Genomic DNA, 24,726 nt, shown 5'->3' with positions numbered 1-24,726 from the left:
GTTTTGTGTGTCTATTTTATTACCTGAATTCAGTGAAATAATAAGCATTAAACATATTTTGTTTCGCGACGTAACGTCTGAAAACGGTGCAGTTAATTTATTCTGGTAGTGATGTTGGTCAATCCCAGCTTGTTGTCATCAATTTCGCTCCCGTGACACAACTTCAGAATATTTTCAGGAAACAATACGAAAATATTGATAGGCATGGTCCTATCTTCCGCTGTACAGCGAAATCTTGCGTTTAAGGTTTGTCCTTCGATCCAGTCGACTGGTTGAGATTGCATTAGAAAAAAAAAAAAAAAGAAATGTTGGAGAACGTTTTTGACGACAGTGGTGACGTTAACATACACACACAAAAAAAAACCGTAAGCCTTCCTAGAGGAGAACAGCGGATAAATATTGATTGTCTTAGAATATAGAGAAAAGACATTCTGTACAATTCGCCGGTATGTGACAGGACGGCTTATATTGCGACACAACTTTGCATATTGCGAAGAGCATAGTGCCTGTACTCGGTACAAACTTTATAACTTCCTGCTTTGCCTCCGGTTCCGCGCAGTGCTGGCGATCGCGCTGCCGATCGCGCTGGCGCTCCTGGTGATGATGCTCTGCTGCCTGGTTTGTCTTTGCCGCCGCTGGAAGCGACGGGCTCAGCGGGCTAAGGGCCCCTTCCGCTTGGGTGCCGTGAGCCCGCTCGGTGGCACTCTGGACAAGAAGGCCATGATCACCGACACCTCGAGTGAGAGCAGCGGAGAACACGCTCTCAAGCATTCCTACGCCTTTGATGGATTCATGGTCGGACCCGGACCCGTACGTTGACACCGCCTCTGCCTGGTTGCTTTGTCACAACCATGTTATTTTTTAAAATCTAGTTTCATTCCTGTCTTTGTATTTAGTATTGCCTGTCAATTTTATGTAGCTTCTTGTCAGCGCAAAACACTGTTCGATTTTGTTGCAGTTGCCCATTTAAAAACACAGAAGAGAATAACCTCCCTCTAGACTCCCCAATACCTTGATGTCTTTTTCTTTTTTTTTTTGTCGCTATTAGTAGGCATCTTTAAACTTCCCACTGCTATTACAGCGGCTTGATTTCAAGCTCTTACTGTCTGAAATGCAGCCACATTCTAAAGTGCGTAGGAGACTTCTAAAAAAAGATTAACAGGTAACCAGCTGCGTGGTAGAGTACTTTTCACACCCCCAACGCTGCAGAACTTTTATGGCAGAATGAGGCGTGCTCATCTTCACTTTGACTAAACCGGATGAAAAGCTAGGTCCGCATTGAGGCTTCAGCAATTGTTTAAGATAGCCGAAAATATTAAAAGAAATAACGTTTTTTACGGCACTGAAGAAAAGGAGGAAATCATACCGAAAAAAAAAAAGAAAAGATACTGATTAAGTACGCAGCTAACGCATATGTGTTATCACTAGAAGATGGATACTACACTTGTTTGCAGAAACACCGTTCAGCATTACCATGTCGTCTCGCGCATACTGTTAAAACAATTTTAGCCTGGTTTTCTCTTGTTTTTAAAAGCTCTGCTCAAACAGTAGACTTTATCCAATAGAATCCACGACAGGTACAGAAGCTTATTAGCGGTGCCAGCCATCGAAAACTGGTCGACTGCAGCAGTTGCTTATATACCTCGAATAATGACAACTAGGCATTACCATGTTAAACTGCAATAATTAAGCCATAGCTAGGCTTTTCTGTTAACCGTTTGTGATGGCAAACTTTGCAAGGCAAGACGAGGAGAAACGAGGCGAGATTAGTAATTTGCTCACGACTCACTGTTCGAAAGGTTCCGAACACTGAGTCGAACAATTGCTTCCTCGTTTCCTGACTCTGCTTGGTGCACCATCGCGAACGTGCGAGCTTGCCAGCCTTGTGACCGCTTGCCTGCTCATTCATGACTACTGCATAACCATGCTCACCGCTCCGCTCTAACTGTGTTGCATTTGCCATTCTTTTTGCCCCCCTAAACCCCGTAGGACCACACCATGCAATCAAAGAAGTCAAGCCGAAAGAGCGACATGAGCCTTAACCGCAGCCTCTCGACCGGATTCAGCGTGCCGCACGTCGTCATTCCGCGAGCTAGACATAGTCCTCCGAAACAGGTAAACCACAACTCGTCCAAAGGTCCCATGGTGATGTGGTGACGAGCGTCCTAACAACGCAATCACAACCTAACCTTATTCAAGCCTAGACTAAACCCAAAACAACTCCGGTCGGAACTTGTACAGCCGCCCTTTTCCACCTTTTCCACCTGCCACACACACGCTGTGCGCGAAATGCCACGTGACCTCCCCTCACCCGACCCAAAATGGCGTCGCGCAAAGCGAGGACGTTGCGCTGTGCTCTGCTCCTCGGCACCGAGGACTCTTCTCAATGCTCAGGCTGTGCGCGGCGGTACAGGTTTGACCAGGCCACTGCAGGCTGGGACGATTTCAGGTAATTGAAATCAGGATGGAGTGTCCCCTTTCTGGCATGCCCCGGCTTGGACCCGACTGCCTTCGTTCTGCGTGACATCGCCCCGGTGTTGACGCGTAAGATCGAGATGAGAGACATTGCGTCGCTCCGAAATGCACTTGTGCTGTGTGTCTGGCTGTGCGTCTGTCGCGATCCTGGACACTTCTTGTGCAAAAAAAAAATATATATATATATGAAACAGACTCACCAAGTGCGACGACGCCGACAGACGGCGGCCTGTTACCTGCAGCAGGGCACGAATCAGCGGGCGACGGCTGGATTGTTCGTTGTTGAGAAATCATCACTGCAGACTACGTCTTGTTTGTTTGTGCTTCTTTTAATGCTGCTCTCGGCGAGTACCGATAGTACGGGGTCGGTTTCACCTGCCAAGTGCACAGGGCGTCCCTCTGCAGGGCCTCATTTAATGGCACAGCAGAGGGGGTAGTAAGAACAACTCGAGCGTTTTTAGAGATATCGTGCGCTTTTCCTGTCATCTGTGGCGCACCTCATCAGGGAAAACTCGGAGACCTTCTTTTAAGCACCTGTGTTCGAGAAGGGTGTGACTGAGCCTGTATGCTCTACTTTTTTTTTCGGAATGATTGAAAACAACAATTGATGTTACGTGCCATTGTACCTCAAAGTTTTTTTCTGTTTCCGCTCTGGTCTCTCCTAGTTTTTCCTCTAGACCCTCTTTCTTTACTCGGCTACTCTTGTCTGATTTATTTCCTGGCTGCCAAAAGGAAACAACACAATCGTCATCTTCCTGATTGCAGAATAAACGACGAGCGTGCTATATTAGCTGCAAAGACGCGGTTGCAAATCAGCTTTCCTTTTTTTGTCACCAAACACGCTTTTTTTTCGTCGGTAACGTTGAGACGGTCAAACACCATCGCTGGTAATGAGCTATGCCTTCAATCTCCGCCACTTGGTTCGTCGTGGACAGCGCTTACGATGGAACAGATCAGACATAGTGATACTAAATATACGATGATGGCAAGTTATGAAGAGTGACTTGATATGCTTGTATAGATGTCTATTAACAGTTTGTGTTGTTTTCTGCAATGTTTATATTATTGTTGTGAAAATAAAAGGAGACAATGCCTAATCCTTTTCTTCTGGTGTCAGTGGTGGAGAGTGCTTCATTTTGCATGCGGGGCTGCAAGTGTTGGGTTAACTTTTGGTTTTTGGACTAATTGAGTTGTATGGAAGGGGACGGATAAGGAGTCTTTATCCTTCTGGTGGCATTTTGAATGGCTCATTTAAACCGAGCACGCAAACCCGAAAGCTTTCAACGAGGTGTTCTTTTGGGATATGCTCTATCAGGGCAGGTAAAGCTTTGTATTGCCGAAAATATATAATAATCTTGCTGCCAAGAGTTTTGGGATAAAAACTCCTTTTCATTTTTATGCTGGAATGTTTTCCGGTTGGGGCATTTGGACTGTGACAAGGGCTGCCTTTTGTCTTTAATAAGCTGCACCTTTTTTTGGTGCATAGGCTTGGCCAAATCACAGTGCGGTTCTTGAATAGCAAGCTGTATTGGTCTTCGTTGGTTCAGGGATGGATTGTGATCTAGGTTTAGGTGTGACATTGGTCAGACGAAACGCAAGTGCCGAGTGCTGAATGATCTTCTTTTTTTTTTTCTTTTTACGCTCTTCATTGCTAGGAATGATGCCGAGTTTTGTGAGATCTGTGTGAATCCCCAGCGCTCCGCTCCGGCTTTACTAACCGAAACTTAGGTCAGAAGCCAAATTTACGAATCCGAAATTCCGAAATCTGCTTGCTTGATCAGAAAAGACGCTTAATATGTGTGTTGGCTGTAAATAATATGACACACTGCACCCTCTAGATCTAATGTTCCCGTCATTCCAAATGCATATGTGATCGAGTTAATTGCAGATAGCTGTTAGATGTGTTTTACGAGCTTTTAACACTGCCAGTAGGAGGAAATCCTAAACATTAATCTAGGGCGTGGCACAGCCTATGAAACTCGGCGGTTTACCAGATTATTCGGCACTTGCTTTTCCTTTTGACCATGCCTGTGTAATACGAGCGTGTGACGTCAGTAAGTGACCAGTCCACCATGAACCCCAATCTTTGGCTGGTGTGCGGCTCCTAACCCCCTACGTGGACCCGGTATCCGGACCCTCTTCTTCCAACCAACTCTCACAAAAACATGCAAGCTGGTGAACTGTGAGTTAACCCTTTCCTTCCCATTTACATGGTTACATAACGGAATAATCGTGCATCTTTCTGAATAACAGGACATTTTATACTTATTGATTTCTTACCCCAGATAACCTGTGTTGTCATCTTACAAATTGCCTGGAAATGTAAAAAAATAACAGCTCCTGTTTGAGCGCGTTATATTGGCTGCATAACGACTAAATGTTACTAAAATTTCATTAATGTTTTCAGTAACAACGCTGCATTTGTCGTTAATGAAGATCATTGAAACTTTGGTTTTTGTTTCTAACATTTTAAGTTAGCCTTCGCTATATAAGCAATGATTAGTAGCCACCATGAGGCATAGTTCGGCGATTTTGGATTTGGAGCTGTTGTCAGAAAAGCAAATGTGTGGTGTAGCTAAATGAAAGCATAGGCTCTCGAGAAATAAAAATTTCTTACACGGAGCGGTGTGAGTGTTATAACGACTAATTCCTTATATTAATAGTGCGTTAGTATAAGTTATATCCGGTGCGGGCAGTATTCTATCCATTTCATAGCGAGGTTAAGCTGGGCGCACCGTAGTATACCTTAAGATGACACGTTGTGTGAAGCCCTTAAAAGTGCCTTTGCAACATTATTTCACGATTTTCTTCACAGCGATTCTTCAAATTGTGCGCAAAGATAGTGGTCGCCATTTGGGCTACTTAGTGCGAATCTAACATATTGAAACAGTGAAAGACACAGAAACACAAGAAGAGAAGTACACGAAACAGCGCTGTCTGTGTACTTCTTTTCTTGTGTTCCTGTATGTTTCGCTGATTCATTATGTTAAATTTGCAATGATAACTCTGTGCTTCTTATCACAGGCTCAAATTATGCGCTAAAGGGTTGAATTCAGGTCCCGAATTGTAACTGTGCTATATGCGAACTGCAGGGGAGGCCTCTCAGTTCTGGAGCCATCGACACGCTTGGCCGGGACCAGGCGGACATGAGCAACATGCAGAGCAAGCTCCTCTATGTCCTCGACGGATCCACGGGAAACGTAAGGGGCATGCCTGTCGGCCTGTTTCATTTATCTGCCTCTAGCAGCCCAGAGCGAAAACAATCCGCACTATTGTTCCGGCTGGGGCAATGATCTACGATGGATGGGCGAAGGTAAACGCTGTGCGAGATTCTCCGCGAAAGAATGGGGGGAGAGAGGACAGGGCTTCTGCAAACACTGAGTGAGGACGCAAGTAGAGAGGTGGGGAGCGAGGGCTACCGGGCGAGCTGACATTATTGCGATCCAAGTGCTTGGTATGCCTCGCTATGGACGCAGGACACTTCCTTTGCGGACGAGACACCGTGCACGGGGACATTTAATGAGAGCAATCTGTGCTTATCGGAATGGCAAACATCGCTTTCGCAGACCGCTGGCTACAGGGGCATGGCAGACCAGCCGCTTATGCGTGTAGTTCGCGCTCCTGCATCAACGGTAAAGCGTGAGAATGTTGACACTTGCCCTTCACGACATTGAGTTTTTGTGAGCTGCACCGGTTTCGTTCGCCATCTGTCTCTCCTGCAGTAAAACAAGTCAGTCAAATGCGATGACGGTCTATCGCCGTGTGCGTAAAGACGGAAACGCGAAATAAATTACACCAGTAAGTCGGCTGACTTACTGGTGTAAGTCATGACTTCTACTCATTTTTTTCGAACGAGTAATCTGCCACGGAACAGGTATCTGTCAAATTGTATAACTACAACACGTAAGGCAGTGGGTTTAGACACGGTGATTTATTTGCTGTTCAATAATTGCTATTTAAATACTATGACAGCTACTTCAGCAAGGATACTTGATAAAGCTTGAAAAATTAGAATAAAAAATTAGCTTCAAAATTTTTTTCAGTGTTAAGGGGCAATATTAGAGCGAAATCGAAGGTCCATGTTAAAAGACAAATTCTTTTAACATGTGGTTCGAAATATAGAACTTCAAACATACACGTCTGAAGGTTTCTTGAGTTGGCTCTCCGGCAATTCGTGTCCAGAAAAGGACGTATATCACATTTATGATGTACTAGACACAATTGCCGTTTGCGTAATTTATGACGTATATTTTGGCATGAATTTGGATTCATTTCTACCTCAAGGATGTCATTAAAACCGACTGAAATTTCAAACCCGGATACTTGAGACACACTGGCAATTTAAATTTAAAAACGAGGCTGTTTTTTGGTGCTGACGTACTTCAATTTCGCAATGTGTTTATTCCCCTTAAAATAAAGATAGAAGCTAATCATTTGACTTCATTTATTTGATCGTCTAATCACTAAGCTCTTTCAAGTACATCATATCCGTTCGCTTTAAAACGCGCCTGCTCAGAATGCACGTAACTACATTTCTCAACTCTAGAAATACAAGTTTGAAGACTGTAAGAAAAGAAAAAAAAAAAACACCTGCTTAATAATGATTATGAATATTTCCTTTCGTTACGTAGCCGAGGAACTTACATTGTCGAAAAGAATATCCTTGCCTTCCCTTTTTGGTTAATATCCAGAAAAAATTAAAAAACAGCGCCGCGTATTTATGCACAAAATGAAGTCTTAGGGCACAGTCGACAAAGAAAAAAAAAAAAAAACTGCGGTGTCCAGCTGTTTTTTGGCGAATTTCTCTGTGAATTGCAAAAATGTTTTCGATAGACCCTTACATTTTTTTTTTTTGCAGTAAAACAAAGTGCCGATTTCAGCTTATGCATTTGAAGTGGCTTAATGGCTGATAACGGCGGTTGTGGTTGGTAACACAATAAGTCGCCTACACCGTTCAGCAAATTCTGATAACATTCCGTCTCACAAGGCTTCGAGAAGACATGTCTTTCATTTCGAGAAGGAATTATTTTGATAGGCGTTACAGTACCAATAGCTAGACACTTTGAATTTGTCCCGCTTTGTATTGAGCATTCCGAGAGAAACATAGTACCGTCATCATTGAGCGTACGTCTAATCCCGAGTAGTAAAATTAGAATATTGCCTGAAAAACGGCATAGCATTCCTGCGGTAGTAAACGACAGATTTCAGCCAAACTCTTCCCCCAGGTTTTTCCCTCACACATGCGGCAACACATTCATGGCTGCACTGCGGGACCTCATCTAGAAAGCAATAAACGTCCAAGAGCCTTTGGATGAAAATATGGACTGGCCATTCCTTTAAACGACAGCACTGTATAGTTGTAGCGACGCAATGTATGAGCGCTTCGTTAGGAGGAAAGGCTATCCTTGTTAACCTTGTGAGCTTTGATGAAATGGAAGATGCGCAATGGTGAACAAGAATATAAAATTTTGGATCTATATTTAGTGCGCTTGCGCCACGCAGTGGTAGAGCAGTGGTTAGCGCCCTCTATTACTGTGCCCAAGGATGCGGGGTCGAATCCCGGCTTCGACGACCGCTTTTTGATGGAGGCTAAAAGCAAGGCGCTCGTGTGCTGTGCGATGTCAGCGCATGTTAAAAAGCCCCAGGTGGCCGAAAATTTCCGCAGCTCTCCAACCACGGGGTCACTCATGGCCTGAGTTGCTTTGGGACGTTAAACGCCACAAACCAAACCAAATAAATGCGCTTACAAGAGGAGGGTGGTTTCTCCTGGCACTACGGGGCTGGGACTGGTAGGTCGCCGTTTGAGGCGGGGGCTAGCCTGCCACCAGTGGTTCTACTTGTTGTAAGCCGTCATTGCACCCACCACCGCTTCGGTGGCGGACAACGGCTGTTGCCACGCGCGTCTGCGTCTTTCTTTCTTTCTTTCTTTCTTTCTTTCTTTCTTTCTTTCTTTCTTTCTTTCTTTCTTTCTTTCTTTCTTTCTTTCTTTCTTTCTTTCTTTCTTTCTTTCTTTCTTTCTTTCTTTCTTTCTTTCTTTCTTTCTTTCTTTCTTTCTTTCTTCCTTCCTTCCTATGTTCTCCTATCCGCACGAGGCAGCGGAGGGGGCTCAGCTACAGCGCCAGTAGAAGGCCCGTGCCCTTTCTTTTCCGTCTTCCGACAGTGGTAACATCAGCATAAGTGCGCTTGCATGCAAACGTACAACAGTTGCATCGAGCGACTCTAGTGCTAATGCCTATTCGTTCTTTTTGCCTCCGCATGCTTCTTTCCTTCTAGCGCTCCTTCCTTCTTACTTTCATTTTTTTTTTCATTGTCTCTTCTTCAATCAGGTGCGGCAGCAAGCGGATAACAGCGCGGATGAAGGTCGCTTCGCCTCTCTTCCCGACACCAACACGTTCAACCGCTGGAAGGGTGGCCACGCCAAAGAGGAATCCTTAGGAGCCAGAAAGAAAGGCTCCAAGAAGTCTAGTCCGGCCTCCAGCGAGAAGAAGGTATCCTTTCTCCATACGCTAGAAGTGATAGTGTGGGGCCTATTTGACGGTTCATGGTGATATAACGATTGTACCGTTTGACGAAGAAGAACAGGAACTATGACGTAACACAAAGCGTGAGCTCATTTTGTGTTTCTGTTTTCTTATGGGTTTTGTTTCGTCTTACTATTTTCTCGTGCAACAAGTTTTTAATGAATCTCGCTTTAATCAAGAACAACTGGAAGCTCGCACTTGAGAACCATCTGTATGCCACGTTATAGCTCGAATTCACGCCGGTTTTCTTTTTTTTTTTTTTTACCGTTAACTTACAAATCTAACGTTAGATTGGTAAGTAGAGATCTGCAAACATTAAAAGTCTGAAATTCTTGCGCGTTGCCGATAAAATGTATCACTAACTATAGCGGTGAGATGAGGCCTTCCAACAGCAACAACTACGAGAATCTGAAGGAGATGCACTTTAACTGTCTCAAAAAGTTAGCGTTGCAATAAATTAATGAAGTCACTGTCATCCTCTCTCAGGGCGTAGTTTCTTAATAGAATGCACCAAATGCTATGCACCAAATGTACAAGGGTACAGTTGGTGCATAGCAGGCATACATATATCACAGCTCCGCTCTCAAGCTGCCCAAACAGATTTTGTTCCTTTCTCTTTATGTGGTTCAAGAAAAGGTATGTGCGCATATCCTTCTGGCATTGGTGTGTGCTGCACGAGGTAAATGTGGACCACATCTAGTTGCTGTGTCTATTCAATTCAGTTCTTGACAAATCCACCACGTCGACTGTTACCGAAGCCATTGAGTATAGTTATCCGTGTTATGACATCAGTAGTGGCTGTAAATTCTTTTGAACATTTTCCTTCTTCTCATTTCCACGTTACGGGAACATTTGCTTGCACAGCCTTATTTTCTTTGATAAATGCGATAGCCTTATCAAAACACGATCAGTGTCAGATACTACTGCCTACTGTAAGGAGATTCAGGAACGCCGCGGCAGTGTTTCTAGCACTTGAACAATTCAACTCAAAGTGTGATAATGATAATGATAATTGGTTCACAGAAAGGGAAAGGCGCTGTATCTGTCACACTTACTCTGTGGACCGCTGAACCACGCCGTAAGGAAAGGGATGAAGGTGTGAGTGAAGGTGGAAAGAGAGAAAGCGGAGCCGTAGTGGAGGGCTACGGAGTAATTTCGACCACCTGGGGATCTTTAAACATGCGCTGACATCGCACAGCACACGGACGCCACTTCGTTTCGCCTCCATCGAAACGCAGCCGCGAAGTGTGAATTCTTAGATATTAGTGCCAGTGTATACTAATGCTCACGAAAAATGCAAATAACTTAAGTAAAACGACCAGCTATGAGAAGCCGGAAATAAACGAATTCGCTCGATCGCTGACCAGTGAAAAATAAAATGATTGTTGCACAAGGCTAGGCCTGTTCATTCATTGGTTCCACATTGTTGGACACAGGTCTAGCAGGGCAGGAGTTGAGACACAGATGTTTTCATTTTAGACTGCTAAAGGTGCGACATCTGACACCTGCGGACACGAAAACCGCAGGCAGTCCATGAGCGCCATTATGAAAAATTTTGGGTTCATATATTTTGACTTAGTGAATCCACGTAAGTGTCCAATGACTGGCAGTCAATTCGACAATGCCGTGTACTTGTGAGTGTCTGCAGAATGCCAGCTAGCGTAGGAAATTATTTTTATCAAGTTGAACTTTGTAGTGAAACCCACTGCTGGTATCGTTTTCGTCTGGGCAAATCTCAAAACGAGTGTAGAGTTTTGCTGTCGAAGTCAAAACTGCTTCAATCGAGATCCAGTACGAGGTGCTGATTGCTTTTTAACCTGCCGACAGGCCAGCCCACCTGCTACGACGACTGCGCAGCGTCGGCCTGACGCCCCGGCTCCCCCTCCACCTCCGCCTCCGGCGCCCATCACTCCCGGCACCTCGCGCTGGCTGGACAGCTCCAAGCGGGCCGCCGAGCGCCAGCACCTGCTGCAGCAGAAGCAGCAACAGCAACAGCAGCGGGCACACGGCGAAGACACTTCGCAGCCGTCCACGTTCTCCCGCGATGTGGACAAGTTCCGGAGCTCGGTGGCCTCGCCAGACGCTGACTCGCAGGAGTCGCAGCAGAACGAGGACGCCTACGGCACAAACACTTTCACCAAGAAGAGGTGAAGCTCGAGCGTTGCTCCCTGTTCTTCATTTCTTTGGTTTTATTTTTGCCTCTTTGATCGAGACGTTTGCCAGGTTCGTACCGAGCATGATCAGCTAAACACGACGAATATGAGACTTATTCGCTTCGTCACAGTGAACAGACGAAACAGCATCACCGTCATATCCATTTGTCATTGCGCGGTCACTGTGGGTAGTTTTCGTGGGTGTATGCTTTCATTGTCTCCTTTGTTTTCTCTAAATTAGCGCAGGGGAAATGAACATTCATGCGGTTCAGTTTAAGTTTGTATGGATTTTAACGTGCCAAACCGACTCAGGCTAAGAGACACGCCGCAATGGAGCGCCCCAAATAATTACGACCACCAAGTTGTTCTCTAGAGGGCACTGGCATCGCACAGTATACGGACGCCTTGAGTTTAGTCTCCACCCTAACGCTACCGCCGCGACTGGCTTCTAACGCAAACACTCGGTATTAATAGCTGAGCTCACTAATCACTGGGCCATCGCGGTGGAGCAATTTTCGCTCAAATCCCAGTTTTACTTACGGCTCAGTGATTAGGAAAAGTTCCCAGAACATATCTGCATGTCGACTAGCTGCACAAAGGAGTGTTTGTCTCTTTGCTAATCGCGAAATCAGAGAAAATGCCTGGTTACTGTGTCACTAGCTGCGGGACCTACAGCGCGCGACAAAACACATGCGCCACTTATTTGAGTGGGATTATAAAGCCATTGATACTATTAACTAAGCTAACATGACCAAGAGGAACCATTTAGACAATTTATGGTACATTGCACAGCGTCCGTAAGCTCTAGGCCTACGCTTTCGAAAACCCCAGAATGAAGTCTATAGGCTCTCTGAACTACAGTTCTTAGATCACTGTATGAGACTATATGTTTCATACCTTTAGGCGATAACCCGGCAGTGCTGGAAGTACCAAGATCAGCGAACCAGATTTTAGGCATCTATCTTCCAGGCTTGCATATCAATCACAACATACCGTGTTTATTTCTCGAAGTATTTTAAATTTATGTCGAAATTGCATAGTGGGTGGAACAGCGCGAAGAGACGAAACACACAAGAAGAGACGCTGTTCCACCCACTATGCAATTGTACCAACTCGCCCAACTGTTCATCCTACCTCTAGGTCGAAATCACGAATCCTTGAGTATCGCAGTCAGTGACACTTCCTTATTAAGTGGTATCACTCGGAAGACTAAGAATTAGTCTCGATAAAAATCGTGAACAAAAAAATTCAAAGGCCATTTTGGAAAAACATTCTAGACAGTACTTCACATCGACTGCCTTCTGTCTGGCTATCAGTTTCTCCGTAGAAAACGAATAGCTCCAGTTCCTATTAGCCCCAATAACGTGATTGCAATATTTCAGCGTAATCTTTAAGTGCACAGTATATTTGTACGATTGTCGCTTGCTCTGCCTTGTTCCCGCCTTCAAAGTTCTTGTATTTGTGTGCCAGAGATACAGGAGGCTGCGCAACCATAATTCAGCCGATAAAATCTGGTATGAAGATGAGCACTTGACATTTTCCTATATGGCTCACTTCTTTATCAATAAACCTCAGAAACGACTTGCGTACAGTATTCCGCAGCGGGCGGGTGGACAGCTCATCGATGAAACTGACGTAATAATGATCTCATTTTGCAGCACCATCTCGGAGGCAGGCCGGTCGTACGACGAGACAACCATCCGGCCTGCGGTGAAGAGGCTAAGGCCGCCGGACGCCCCGGACGACGCCGTGCCCAGTACCTCGCGCGGCTTGGCCGAGGTGAGCGCGTCCACAACGACATAACGAAAATTAATCATTAATATATAATTAATTATTAGTCTTTATTAGTAATTGAGCATTGCTTGTCATATGCCCATATAAGGCACGCATTCACGCATACTGGGGTGGTGCTCTGTGATTGTTCGAGACCTCCATGACGTCATCGCGTCTCGACCAATCAGAGCCAGCGCAAATGCGTGACACTTTTGCTGACGACAACGATGAGGCAATAAAGGCTTTCGATTTAAAAGATGGAGATTACTGTCTGTCCTGTAACTGGCGGCACATGCAAGGATGAAAGTGGTTTATACCGGCATAGAGGGTTGGACGGCGCACTGAACATTCCTTGCTGTTTTCTTCTAACGCTGTTAAGCGGTGGCACGGGTTAGAGTCGTTATTAGTCAGGCCGATAGATGGCGCCACGAGATCGGAATTGTTAACTCAAGAGGCAGTGCCCTACTTTTTGAAGCTAGATCAGGGTGCCTTAGAACACGCAGCTACAAAAAGAAGTTTAACAATGGAGATGACGCATGTGCTGTATGTGGAAACTCCAGTGAAACAATTGACCATATTATACTCGAATGCAATGGTATCCATCCGGAAGTTGATGCAGGCGCAATCACTGTTCCTGAAGCTCTGGGGTTTAGAGATAACAGTGGCCGGGTGAATAAACCGGCGGTGGAAACTAGCAAAAAACGGCTGGAAGATTGGTGGCTTAAAAGCAGAGAAGTGACATAATGTTAGTAATGTAGGAGCAAAATTTAATGAATAGAATGATGGTTTAGTTAACAATTCTAAATCAATAATTAAGATATATGGAGAAAAATGAGCATGATAGCTACTGCTACCACCCCGTTTCAAAGGGGACGCTCCTATATTCCATCCATCCCATCCATGTATGCGGTAGTTTTGGTTGGCACGCGCATTCTTTGTCGATTACCACTAAGACGACCGCAAGTGACGCAACGTTGTCGCCTCGATCTCCTGTATCCGCCAAGAATGCGTGTGTGCCGTGCCGTTCAGGGCACAGGACAGAGCGCAGACTCCTTCGCGCCGCGCGCTGGATTCGCCCGCCACGTGGTTAGGAAGACACTTTTAGACAAGTGCGCTGCTTCAGCGGCCGCTCAACATACTAGTACTAGGGATCCCACTGACTCACGAAAACAAGAGTCCGTTTAGGTTCGACTTCATGTTCTCTGGTCCGGCGCCGTGTTCTCCCCCCGCCGCGCCAACAGTGCGCGCTAAAAGCATTTTTTGCTTAAAAACATTTCCGATGCCGCCACAAGAAAAGACGACATGTATCGCAGTTGTAGAAGGGACGGGCTCGAGCGAATACATCGGTATCCTAGATATGTTCTGCAAAACGGATATATCGAAAATAGAGGCTGATATTTTGGCTAGAGGGAATTTGGGAACAAGTAAAGTGGCCGGGTTCTCTGGAAGTTAATGATTATTCCTCCAAAATATTGTCATGCACTCGACGCGCAATGGGCTAGTGATCCACCATCTGAAATTTTGTGCTCATTGCTTCACCAGCATTGGAAATCAAGAATATTTTTCAAAAACAAAAAGGGGAGAGCTTAAAAGGAAAAAAAAAACAACAACTTAGAAGCCGGGAAGTTTATAAAATAAAAATGTTATATATAGATGTAATACCATTTAGATAAATAGAGGGCAAACTGCGAAATTTTTTTACGTTGTTTTTTTTGCTCAATAGTTGAATGAATTGATTGAATTATGTGAGGATGAGTCTGTTAGTTGCCTGCCTTTTCTGCTTTCCCACGGATAAAAAACACTGTATTTCCATGTCTAGATTTGACTAACGAGGCTATAATCCTGATATGAGCACATAATATATATATTAGTTTGAAAATAGCATTCTGTTTTAGGATTATTTGCTGCAGAATCTTGTGTTTCGGTCACGTGCGTAATTTTGGAATATTGACGCCGCTGCAATCGAGGAGGTGCGTTTCTTAAGTCAATGGAAATAATCACGCGAAAATTGCAAGCTGCTTGCTTCCAGTTGCGATTTTCTTCAGGCGCCTGTCTGCTGCATTGCAGTAGTCATGTGTACTGACATCTTTTTCTCACCGTTTATTCATTAATGCATGTATGATATGACATCGCTCATTCTGTAGCGTCATTGTAAGATCTGTGCGTGCGTGACGTGAGCGCAAAAATTGGCAGTTTCTAAAGCTGACAGCGTTCTATCGTGGTTAATATGCTGACGGGCGCTGGCTGTTGTGCATAATCGCGGTAGTCGGTCTAACGGGCGTTTGCACTATTTTAACGCATTGCTCTCTGTGAAGTACAGAAATGTGTGGTTGAGCAGACGATAAATGCAATTTCTTCACGTGATGTAAACTCTACCAGTTGACTGGCAAATTACACATACATGCCACTGGGCTGCAGGCACAAGTGCATCTCAACACATTCTACTGCATGCTCATAAAAAACATCGGGCTATTTTGCATCATGTGGTCGTTTTTTTTTTTTTTTTTTTTTTTTGCGAAAAGGCGTTGGGAAGCAGATTAATGTCAGGTGTCGTGCTGGTCTTCCAGTAGTACAATAACATAAGCGATGTTTAAGCATAAATAAGTAAAATAAGCGATATAAACGGAGTTGCCATGCGCTAGCAAGCAAGCCGGAGGAGAAAGCTGGGATAAGAAGTAGCGGTATTAGACGTTTTCGTGATCCTTTGCGGTGACGCTGAAAAGTCACCGCGCTCATTCCTAGCCTGATCCTTAGGCAGTGTCGGCAGTGCCTCACCGATGGGGTTGTTCATGTCCAATTACCTCTTATGAGTACAGGCTGACTTATACGTTTAGGCAGAAGAAGAAAATATTCTGATTCGAGTGACATATCTTTTCTGCGCATTCGAGTTTCCATAATCTTAGATCGCACTATTAAATGATCCGGTAGCTGACCGCATGACAGGGACACTATTCGACCTGCGAATCGGGGTCACACAATAAGAAAACTCGGAAAAAGGCAGCGGCAGGAAAGAGGGTGGCGGCACGGAAAGCTTGTGACCTATCTAGGTCAGTCACTCTTGGGGATACGAACTGCGTTGCTCCGAATGGTAGGTAATTAGGCCAAACTTATAGTCCACTTAGACAGGAGAGGCGAAAAAATGCTTTTTCTTTGAAAATGATTTAGATGTGCTTCGTTTTACGCGCTTCGCACTGTAGACTCCAGCAAGAGATTAGTTTTTTGTGTTCGATTTACATGTTCAGGCCGCTATGTCACCTGAAATGCAGCATGCAGGCTTCCAGAGCGCACTGCGTCCATCGCGTACAAGAAAATGAGGACTTGACAGGCTGTCATAGGGAAGTACGGCATTCGAGCATCTTTTGAAAATATCTTTTCACATAAATTGCAAGGAGGGAGCATGACCGAAAGGAAACAGAGAAACGGTTTCTTAGGACTGACTACTTTGTAAATGCGTCCATACCAAGTTGGCCGCTCCGCCGAGTGGGAAAGTTGTTTTAGGCGAAATGATACCTTGAGCTGTGCGGGATTGTCGCATGAATCCTTCAGAATAACATTTCAAGAGTCGTTCCATAATGGAGAATACTGTAACGAAGCAAATAAGGAATGGCGAGAGAGTCTTGCAAAGTAGGCAAAGAGAACTGCGTTTTAATGCTCGCACACCCACTTCACTCACAGTATAGACGAAGAATAATGCCGCATATGGGTCAAGTGTATGTGACAAAAGCTATCGTTGTCATAACTTATCAATGGAGTAGCGATCAAATTATCAAGTTGGTAACAAAGTGTATGTCATTGAATAAAGAATAAAATAAATAATGTCGGTGAAGGTGAGTGAAAGTCCTTGTGCGCGAACGAGGATCAGCAAGAGGTGCCTCTGACGGGTATCATTAACACTGCAGGGTTACACCGTTAAAGTCGGACCTTAAATGTCCCCCAAAAGTGTTTTCATCGGAAATCGTTATTAGTACAACGTATTTGCGATGGAACATGCATGATATCTCGGCCGCGGACGTCACTCGTTTGTTTGGCAAACAACATACTTTTATAACTCTAAACTGAGCCATTTGGGTGGTAATTAGATCTCCTCGCCCGGTCGTGGGCCATCCTGGCAATCGTCCAAGCCGAACTCTGAGTTCTCGTCAGAAGTTGGTGCTTTCTTCTTCTTCTTCGCCTCAATCTTCTTCTTCGTCGCTCTCAATCTTGTAGATGTCATTAGTGTTCTGTCAGCGTGCGGAGTCACGTAGGTACGAAGACGGTGCACAAGTCGAGGAGGGAGTGGCGGCTTTGCTAGCGTAGGGATTGCGAATGCTTGGTGTGGGGAGTTGCTTGCTGCAAATGACGATAAGATGAGCAGCAGATGGCGCGAGAACACGTTGCCATTTAGTATTTTTGCTGTATATCTATCTATGGTAATCCTCTGTTGACGTCATCTGTTGACTCGCAGAGCATCTGGAGTTGGGAATCGACTTCAGAGCTTACGGGTCTGAGGCTCGAAGCATTCGAAAAGAAATTCGGAAGAAGGGGTATATCAAAACGAGCGAAGAAAGTTACCATATCAAACGATGCTAACTGAACGCATGCTCTCGAAACCTTCATTTCGCAGGAAAACAAAAAGAAAGAAATGTCCGATTTTGACAAAACTGATTTCGTTTCAGGCTCTACTTCGTCTTTTACATTCTTTTTGGTTTGCGTGGATAGGAAGTTAGCCTAACGTGTGCGTACTGCTTGTAACTTGCACGCATAATGCCAGAATGCAGAAATGTGAGAGGAATTTCTCACGTTGTCACTAAAGCTGTGTCTGTGCCTCCCTGGTATATTGCAGGCACAAACGACATGAGACGAAGCTTTTTGCTAAGTAATCTGCGCTACAATGCAAACAAGTCAACCAAAGAAAGGCGTTAGAAATCACGGTGCTTCATATAATCCTCCTTGCGGGTCCACCAGAAGGGGGCTTTTTGTTGGGAAAGATGAGCGCTTGAACAGAAGAAACAAAAATGCATCAAGTGACTGAGAATAAGCGGGTGTGCGTAAAATTAACTAAAACGCTGAGGTTCCAGTGATTTAGTACAATACTAGTGCATGCAGGCGAACACAGTAGACAGCCAGCGTGTACGGAGATAAACATTGCTGACGGTGTTAAATGCTGCCGGTCGACATTGTTGATCAAGGGCTTGCGGAATGTGCTTATTTGGGGTTTCTTGCAGATGCGCAAGGGTAATTTATTAATTTATTCCGCGAATGAGTTCGGTGTAGTAGGTAGTTAGCGCGAACATTCAAAGCGTAACAAACACGAAGGGACGTTGAATAGTAAACAATGACGCACGAGCGATATTGTGTCTGTCGGGTACTGGCCTTTCCTCTCCGACGTTCCCACGTGTTTGTTGAGAAATAGGTGTTCACATCAGGTTATTTCACTCGCCAATAGTGCCCGGTATTCAAAAGGGTAAAACAAATTTCAATTACATGTAAGGTCCAACACCTTGTATCGCTGATCGCTCCAAGGAGGTATATGCAGTCTTTAAACGTTGCGAGGGACAAATGAGCTCGTTTAGGATGCATGTTAAGGATGTACTTACTACTCTATGATGGGGGAGTACTTGTATTTATGGAATTCTCTTAGCAATAAAGACAACAACAATAACAAAAGAACAAAAAAAGAACTTTATAGGACTGCAATGACATGCATGGTTTAGATGGGACTGAGGTCATAAATGACAGGTGCATAGTCAGTTTCTTGCCTGATTAATAGGTAGATTACAAAGTACCTCAAATGTGACATAATAATATTAGACAGAGCTTCGTAATGTGTGATTCTATGCTCGGCGGGGTAAAATAAAAAATAAACTTTTATTTAGTTGTCTTCACAGCATCAGTGTTGCTCTGGGTTCGGTCATCATTGCCAGCTAGTTACAATATAATGAAAAGCCATTAGCGAGGTGTATTATGACATACAATACGTGGCTAAGGAAGGCTTTAATGCCAACAAACAAAAGCGAAGCGGTGAGCATGCCGCTTTGAAGCACATCTACTATGCAGAGTTTGTATATTCGCGTTTACTGATTGATATAAGCAAACTGAATTCTTTAAATCACAAAATCACAAGCTGAAAGTGCAGGTTTGTCATTTAGTGTTGTTCGCGGTGTGGCACAGTCAAATCCGTTTAAGAAGTCTGTAAAAGGTGCATCAGCTTGCTCATCAGCTTATTCCGATACCTGTAAGCCTTTTCTAAACGCAGTAAGCTCACATCATACGCATTTGAGAAAGGTTAGTTGACATTTGGAGATAAACTGATGTTCCCAGTAATTCAATACACGAGAGCTTATGGCAGGTTTCAATGACCTGCACACAGTACACTTTAAGAAAAGGAGGCCGATAATTGAAAAAGAGGTGAGGCACCATCTCGAGACTCTGAAATGAGAACTGGCTGCGCTACACTCTATTCTTTAGCAATGTGTGGACTTTAATGAAGAAAGCTCCAATGTGAGCTTTGCGCCCCTAACATCTGGATGATCTAAATAAAGGTTTGCATTTGAATTTGAAATTGAATGGAGGAGCTAAAAATAGAGAAATACTCGATTGTGTGTATTTAAACAGGCAATTCTTGAAACCTATCTTAGCGGTTGTACTAAAACTTCTAAATCTACGTATAGTAACGAAATACCTGCCTCGATAACTAGAATACCTGTAATCGTTTTATTAGGAGCAGAGTTTTACCAGGAATAAAGAAATTGCCGGCTCTACATAAATACCTGCCTCAACTGGATATCTGTCGTTCTTTTATTAGGAATTCAGTTTTTACCAGAACAAAGAGGCTGGGTTTTACTACGCTAATATAAAGTTGGGGCATTACACGCGGTTCGCATTACCGGCCAATTTTTGTGAGCGGTAGTTACACTGAAAATCGTGCCTCATTTATTACACACACAAAAAAAAACTTGCAAACTTGCACTGTTGCAAGCTATCTTGAACGGCTATCATCGTTGAAATAAGGTTCCCACAAAGCGATTACAAAAACTTACTTTGCCAAAAAAGTGCTATGTTTTGAGACTGCAGATTGAGACCCCGGCTGATACTCGCACTGCCGTTCTATTCTGAATAGCGCTTCTTGCGTATCTTTCTTCATTTCAAGAAACCTTGAAACAGAATCCAGCGCTCTGCCAGCCGCAAACGCCTCAGATCCCAACGCTATAATGTTTTATGGTTTGATTTTTTTTTTTTGACATCCCTTCATCTCACTCTTTGTTTACTTTGCAACGGCGAGCCGCATTTTCTTCAAAGCAGGATGCCTCAATCTCTCGTTTCAGGAAAACAGCCGCTTTGATGACTCCGGAAATGACATCGCCCCTTCAGCTAGTCCAATCCAGGGTCTTCGTGCCGACGCCTCGAGAGGGCGGAGGGTAAATCACTTGTTTTCCATTTGTGCATTGAGAGGAGGCCTATCAAACCTGAGGCACCGTTTCGATTTCGCCTTTAACTGCTTCTTTCGTGCCCTACAATCGCACGAAATGCGGGAGCGAGTCGAGCGGCCATTCAATCGGGAAGATTGTGTTTCAGGACAGACCGAGTTATCCCAGTTCTTAGAAAAAGGGCGCCGGACATTTTATCCGCTTGCAAGAAGGAATATGCAGCTTCTAAGTTTTTCTTTGGAACACTAGATAAAACATAAGTCTCCTTGCAGTTTTTCCTCGAGTTCTGGGGTATAAAACCATACAATTCAAGTGATCATTTAAAAGGACTTGATATATCTATGATGTCAATCGTAAATGTAAATTGGTTTAAAGGTGAGGAAAGGCGCGGCTTCTGCACACATCTCCATGGACATTTGAACCGGCTGTGAGGGAAGGGGAAAAGTGGCAATAAAAAGAGAGAGAAAGAAAAAAAAGAAAGAAAGAGAGATAGGAGGAGAGGTGCCGTAGTGGAGGGCTGCTGAACAATTTCGACTGCCTGAGGATCTATAACGTACACTGAGATCGCGCAGTGCAGTAAACGGATACATTTGCATTTCGCCTATATTTTAACGCGATCATCACAGTACGGTTTGAACAGCCGAGCGTGTTAGCTGGTGAGCTATATCTCGACATCAGTGCAACATTGCAGCATCCGCATTGACATTGAACAGTGCCACTTCCAGGATTTAAATATCTCAGTACAGAGCCTAATCCTACTCAGATACAATAATAAAAATCCATTAGCTCAATCGGACCTACATTAATATGAAGGAATGAGTTACGTACTACATTCTTGATGAAAACAAACAGCGCACCAAAAAGGGATAAGGGACCAACAAGCAACTGCCTCCTTTCTTACCACTTGCCGCCGCGCTGCGCTTCTTTCAAAGCTTTTGTATGCACGTGCGGTTTGATTAGTGTAACATGTATACACATACATGTGTATGTGTATGTGTATGTGTATCTATACAGATATAGCGTCTATGCGTGGTTTGCTTAAAAGCAAGTTTTGCTATCTTACCTTATTCAACCTCGCGGTACACAAGAGTTCATAGCATAACGGCATCTTAGTTTGGTGTCTGGCTTTAATTAAGTGAAAACGTATTGGTCTGCAATGCCGAATTCTGTCATTTTTTTGTGTGTGTTTAACGACCCAAAGCGACTCAGGCTACGAGGGAGGCCATAGTGGAGGGCTCCGGAAATGTCAAGCACCAGAGGTTCTTTAAAGTGCAATCTAGTCTCGTCTCATTCCTGAATGCTTCTTTCCCTGGGCTTCACGTTAACGTATTTTAGCGCCGGATATGACTTTTATTTTATTTGCACGAGGAGAAAAAATACGCGCAGCGTAATAAATATCCAGCAATAAGGCACCACTCAAATCTGCAAAAAATCTCAATGGATGTTGCGTGGCATTGTAATTCATGCTAAATAATAATCGGTCAAAGGCGCACATATAGGACAGACACAGTGACAATATGGAATTATTTTTTTTTTTAATGTACGAGTTCCATTGTCACAACAAAAACAGCGAAATGCCACCAGTATGGCGGGCAATAATAGCGATCAGTCTGTGCCAAAGGTACATGTTATTGTTGGCTTCCTTAGCGGTAAGATAATAGGAAGGAGGAGGGGGGGGGGTAATAATTGTGTCATGTAATAGCGATTCCAACTTGTGGAGTACATGGCGAATCTAGGGAAACATATCATTTAAGCGTTTCCAATAGTATTCTGAAACCGTTATTTACTGTCACTTGCACTTGTCTGTTGTACTCGCAGGCTTCCAAGTCGGGATCGTCGACCGGAGACTCGGATATTGTTACGCGACCTTTCTAGACGCCTCGGGCCAAGAAACCCTCGACGTTCAGCGAATACACCAGAGAATGACGCTTGACGCATTAATCTTAATCAGATAAATTAACGACAGAGTTAAGCAGGGGCACCGTTAGCCCTGTTTTAGTAGGACTGTCTATGTCTTTTTAACGTGAGCCCGTTGAGACAATAGGGTGTCCCGTACTCATACACCTTTTGGCTAGCTGCCACCCTTTCATTGCGTTTGTTACCTTCGTTCGTTTCTTTGGTACGTGACAGTCGTCAGACGCCAGCCGCTCTTAAATAACTTGCCGCCACAGTTATAATAAATGTTGCACTGTTATATGTCCTCTAGTGAAAGCAGCAGCTTGCCTCATTCTCCTAATTACTCCTTTGACGAACTCCCGCGAGCATACATAACTAAAACTTCCTCTCACAGCTCCAATCGGCCAAAATTTTATGTTGCCATAAAATTCTCTTGCGTGTGCTCATCTGCTGTTTTTCTTTTGGTCAGTGAGCGCTTGTACATAATATATACTATCATTGCTTTGTTTCATTGTATCATATCCTTTAACCGGAATGTGCATATGTAATTATAAGACGTGTATCTTCACATTGTGAAGCATGCCTAACTTCTTGTCCCCCCATACTAGCTATTAGGACGCTGATTTTAATACTGAAGCTTCGCTTTGTGATGTACACTCAGAAAGATCAATTTATTTTTTCGCGCGTTTGTTGTGAGCCAATGCTCTGCGAGTCGAACTGTTGCTAGTTGGGCACAATGCCTTTGGCGAGAAAATGTACCGTAATGTTTAGTCTATGTGCTACAAGCAGAGAACTGATTCGGTGCGATTGAACATCTGACGAAGAGGGCCCGCCTTGTAAATAGTATTGATTGAATGCTCTTGTGGTCAGGTGTTCACGACGCTGCCGAATTATTATAGGTTTCTTCAGAAAGTTTGGATAACACGTTCCCGTGCTCATATTCTTTTTGTGGCCTCTTCTTGCAGCCCCCATTGTTTACAGATGCTTTGCTAACAGTAAAAGGATGTCAATAAAACACATTATTAAAGGAATTTAGTGCCAACCTCTTTCTTACACGGCTGAAATCTCTCAGGCTTGAGTTGGCTTGAGTACAACTGAAGGACTCCGATAAAAACTCCTCAAATAGTATAAGCCATTTTATGTTATCGTTTAGAATTAGGTTCGTGATAGAAAGTCGTACATATTTAAGGTCAGCAGTAGACAAGATCATTTACAGAAAACTTGTGACAATAAAATAGTACTATGGCACTGATACATCTAAGATTACGACATCATACATTGGCACAACATACCTCCGACAATGTGATATGAATTGTGCATCTTTTAGGAAGAAGGAGAATTGTAATAACTGCCTTTCAAAGCTCATGTTCTTTAAAGCAAGAAAACAAACTTGCGATATAATGGTTCTCCATTTATAACGCTCGTTGACTAAACGGGTTAATAAAATTTCTTACTTTTCTTATTGAGGAAATTCTGTTTTTGTAGATTTGAAGCTTGTCCTCCAAAACTTCTGTAGCGCGCCCTACGAGGGAAACAGATGTCACCCTGATCAGGTGGTTCACACGGCGGTGCGCTCTAATTTTAATAATCAGTCAGTCAATCAATCTTTATTTAATGTGCGCAGGAACAACCATGTGGTCTTCGTGCTGCAGCACACACATACACAAAAAATGAGAATGCACACACAAGTTTTACACTCACACAGATAGAACACAAAAGAAGAAACAAATAACACATGAAATGAAACTGAGACGAAAATGTCACGAAACGAAAGAAATCAATGAGTAGCGTCATTTATATACACAGTCAGAGAATTGTAGAGCGCATCACGAAGAAAAAAGAAACAATAGAGAGAGAAAAACACCAACAAATAACTGATATTAATTATAGTATTAGAAACAAACATAAAATAAACAACCGTTCCAGGCACAACAAGTGCACTCTAAGAGCTGAGGGCACATAATGTGGCCATGAAGGAGCTTGCACAGAAAAAGTATATCTACTCTGACATGACAGCAGTTAAGGCAAGAAAAATTCAGTCGGGTGCTCTTGGTGAAGCGAGAGGAGGAAGCTGAGCAAGGAAAGCGATATCAAAATATCCGTAAACTTTTTTTGCTGTACTCTGTCAACCGTGTTCCAGTTCGCTTTACAAGTGCCATTCCAAACAACCGACGCGTACTCCAAAAGCAGCAAGCATATGGACAGGTACAGCTTTAGGAATGGAAGTGGAGCACGGAACTCTCTCGAAAGTCTGCAGACGAATCCGAGTGTCCGCATAGCCCGTTGAGCAATGCGTTTAGTATGAGAGGAGAAGCTGATGGTGCGGTCAAAAAGTACACCAAGGTCAATAACTTCATCAACCTTGTCCAACAGCACAGAATTCACAGAATAATGGTAGAGAAAGCTGTGCGTTTTACGAGTAAATGAGACAACCCTAGTTTTGGAAGAATTGAGGGTAAGTCGATTTTTCGCGCACCAATCAGAAAAAGCAGATATGTTCGA

The 24,726-nt window shown here is 43.9% G+C and overlaps 1 protein-coding gene across 1 annotated transcript in view; it reads left to right on the top strand.

Moving 5' to 3' along the window:
- Window positions 1-23,246, top strand: part of LOC146186740 (uncharacterized) — a 40,402-nt gene extending 17,156 nt beyond the window's left edge. The window contains exons 9-16 of the mRNA XM_084607385.1: window positions 560-810; window positions 1,990-2,115; window positions 5,568-5,675; window positions 8,802-8,963; window positions 10,824-11,143; window positions 12,808-12,928; window positions 20,227-20,319; window positions 22,147-23,246. Of these exons, the coding sequence (XP_084463511.1) occupies window positions 560-810; window positions 1,990-2,115; window positions 5,568-5,675; window positions 8,802-8,963; window positions 10,824-11,143; window positions 12,808-12,928; window positions 20,227-20,319; window positions 22,147-22,203 (1,238 nt within the window). The 3' untranslated portion in view covers window positions 22,204-23,246. The remainder of the gene's footprint in view (window positions 1-559; window positions 811-1,989; window positions 2,116-5,567; window positions 5,676-8,801; window positions 8,964-10,823; window positions 11,144-12,807; window positions 12,929-20,226; window positions 20,320-22,146) is intronic.
- Window positions 23,247-24,726: the final 1,480 nt, after the last annotated feature.

This window comes from Amblyomma maculatum, chromosome 6, assembly GCF_055883805.1.
Source record: "Amblyomma maculatum isolate TAMU_Amacu chromosome 6, ASM5588380v1, whole genome shotgun sequence".
In the NCBI taxonomy this organism is placed as follows: Eukaryota; Metazoa; Arthropoda; class Arachnida; order Ixodida; family Ixodidae; genus Amblyomma; species Amblyomma maculatum.
This window is presented reverse-complemented; position numbering and strand designations above follow the sequence as displayed.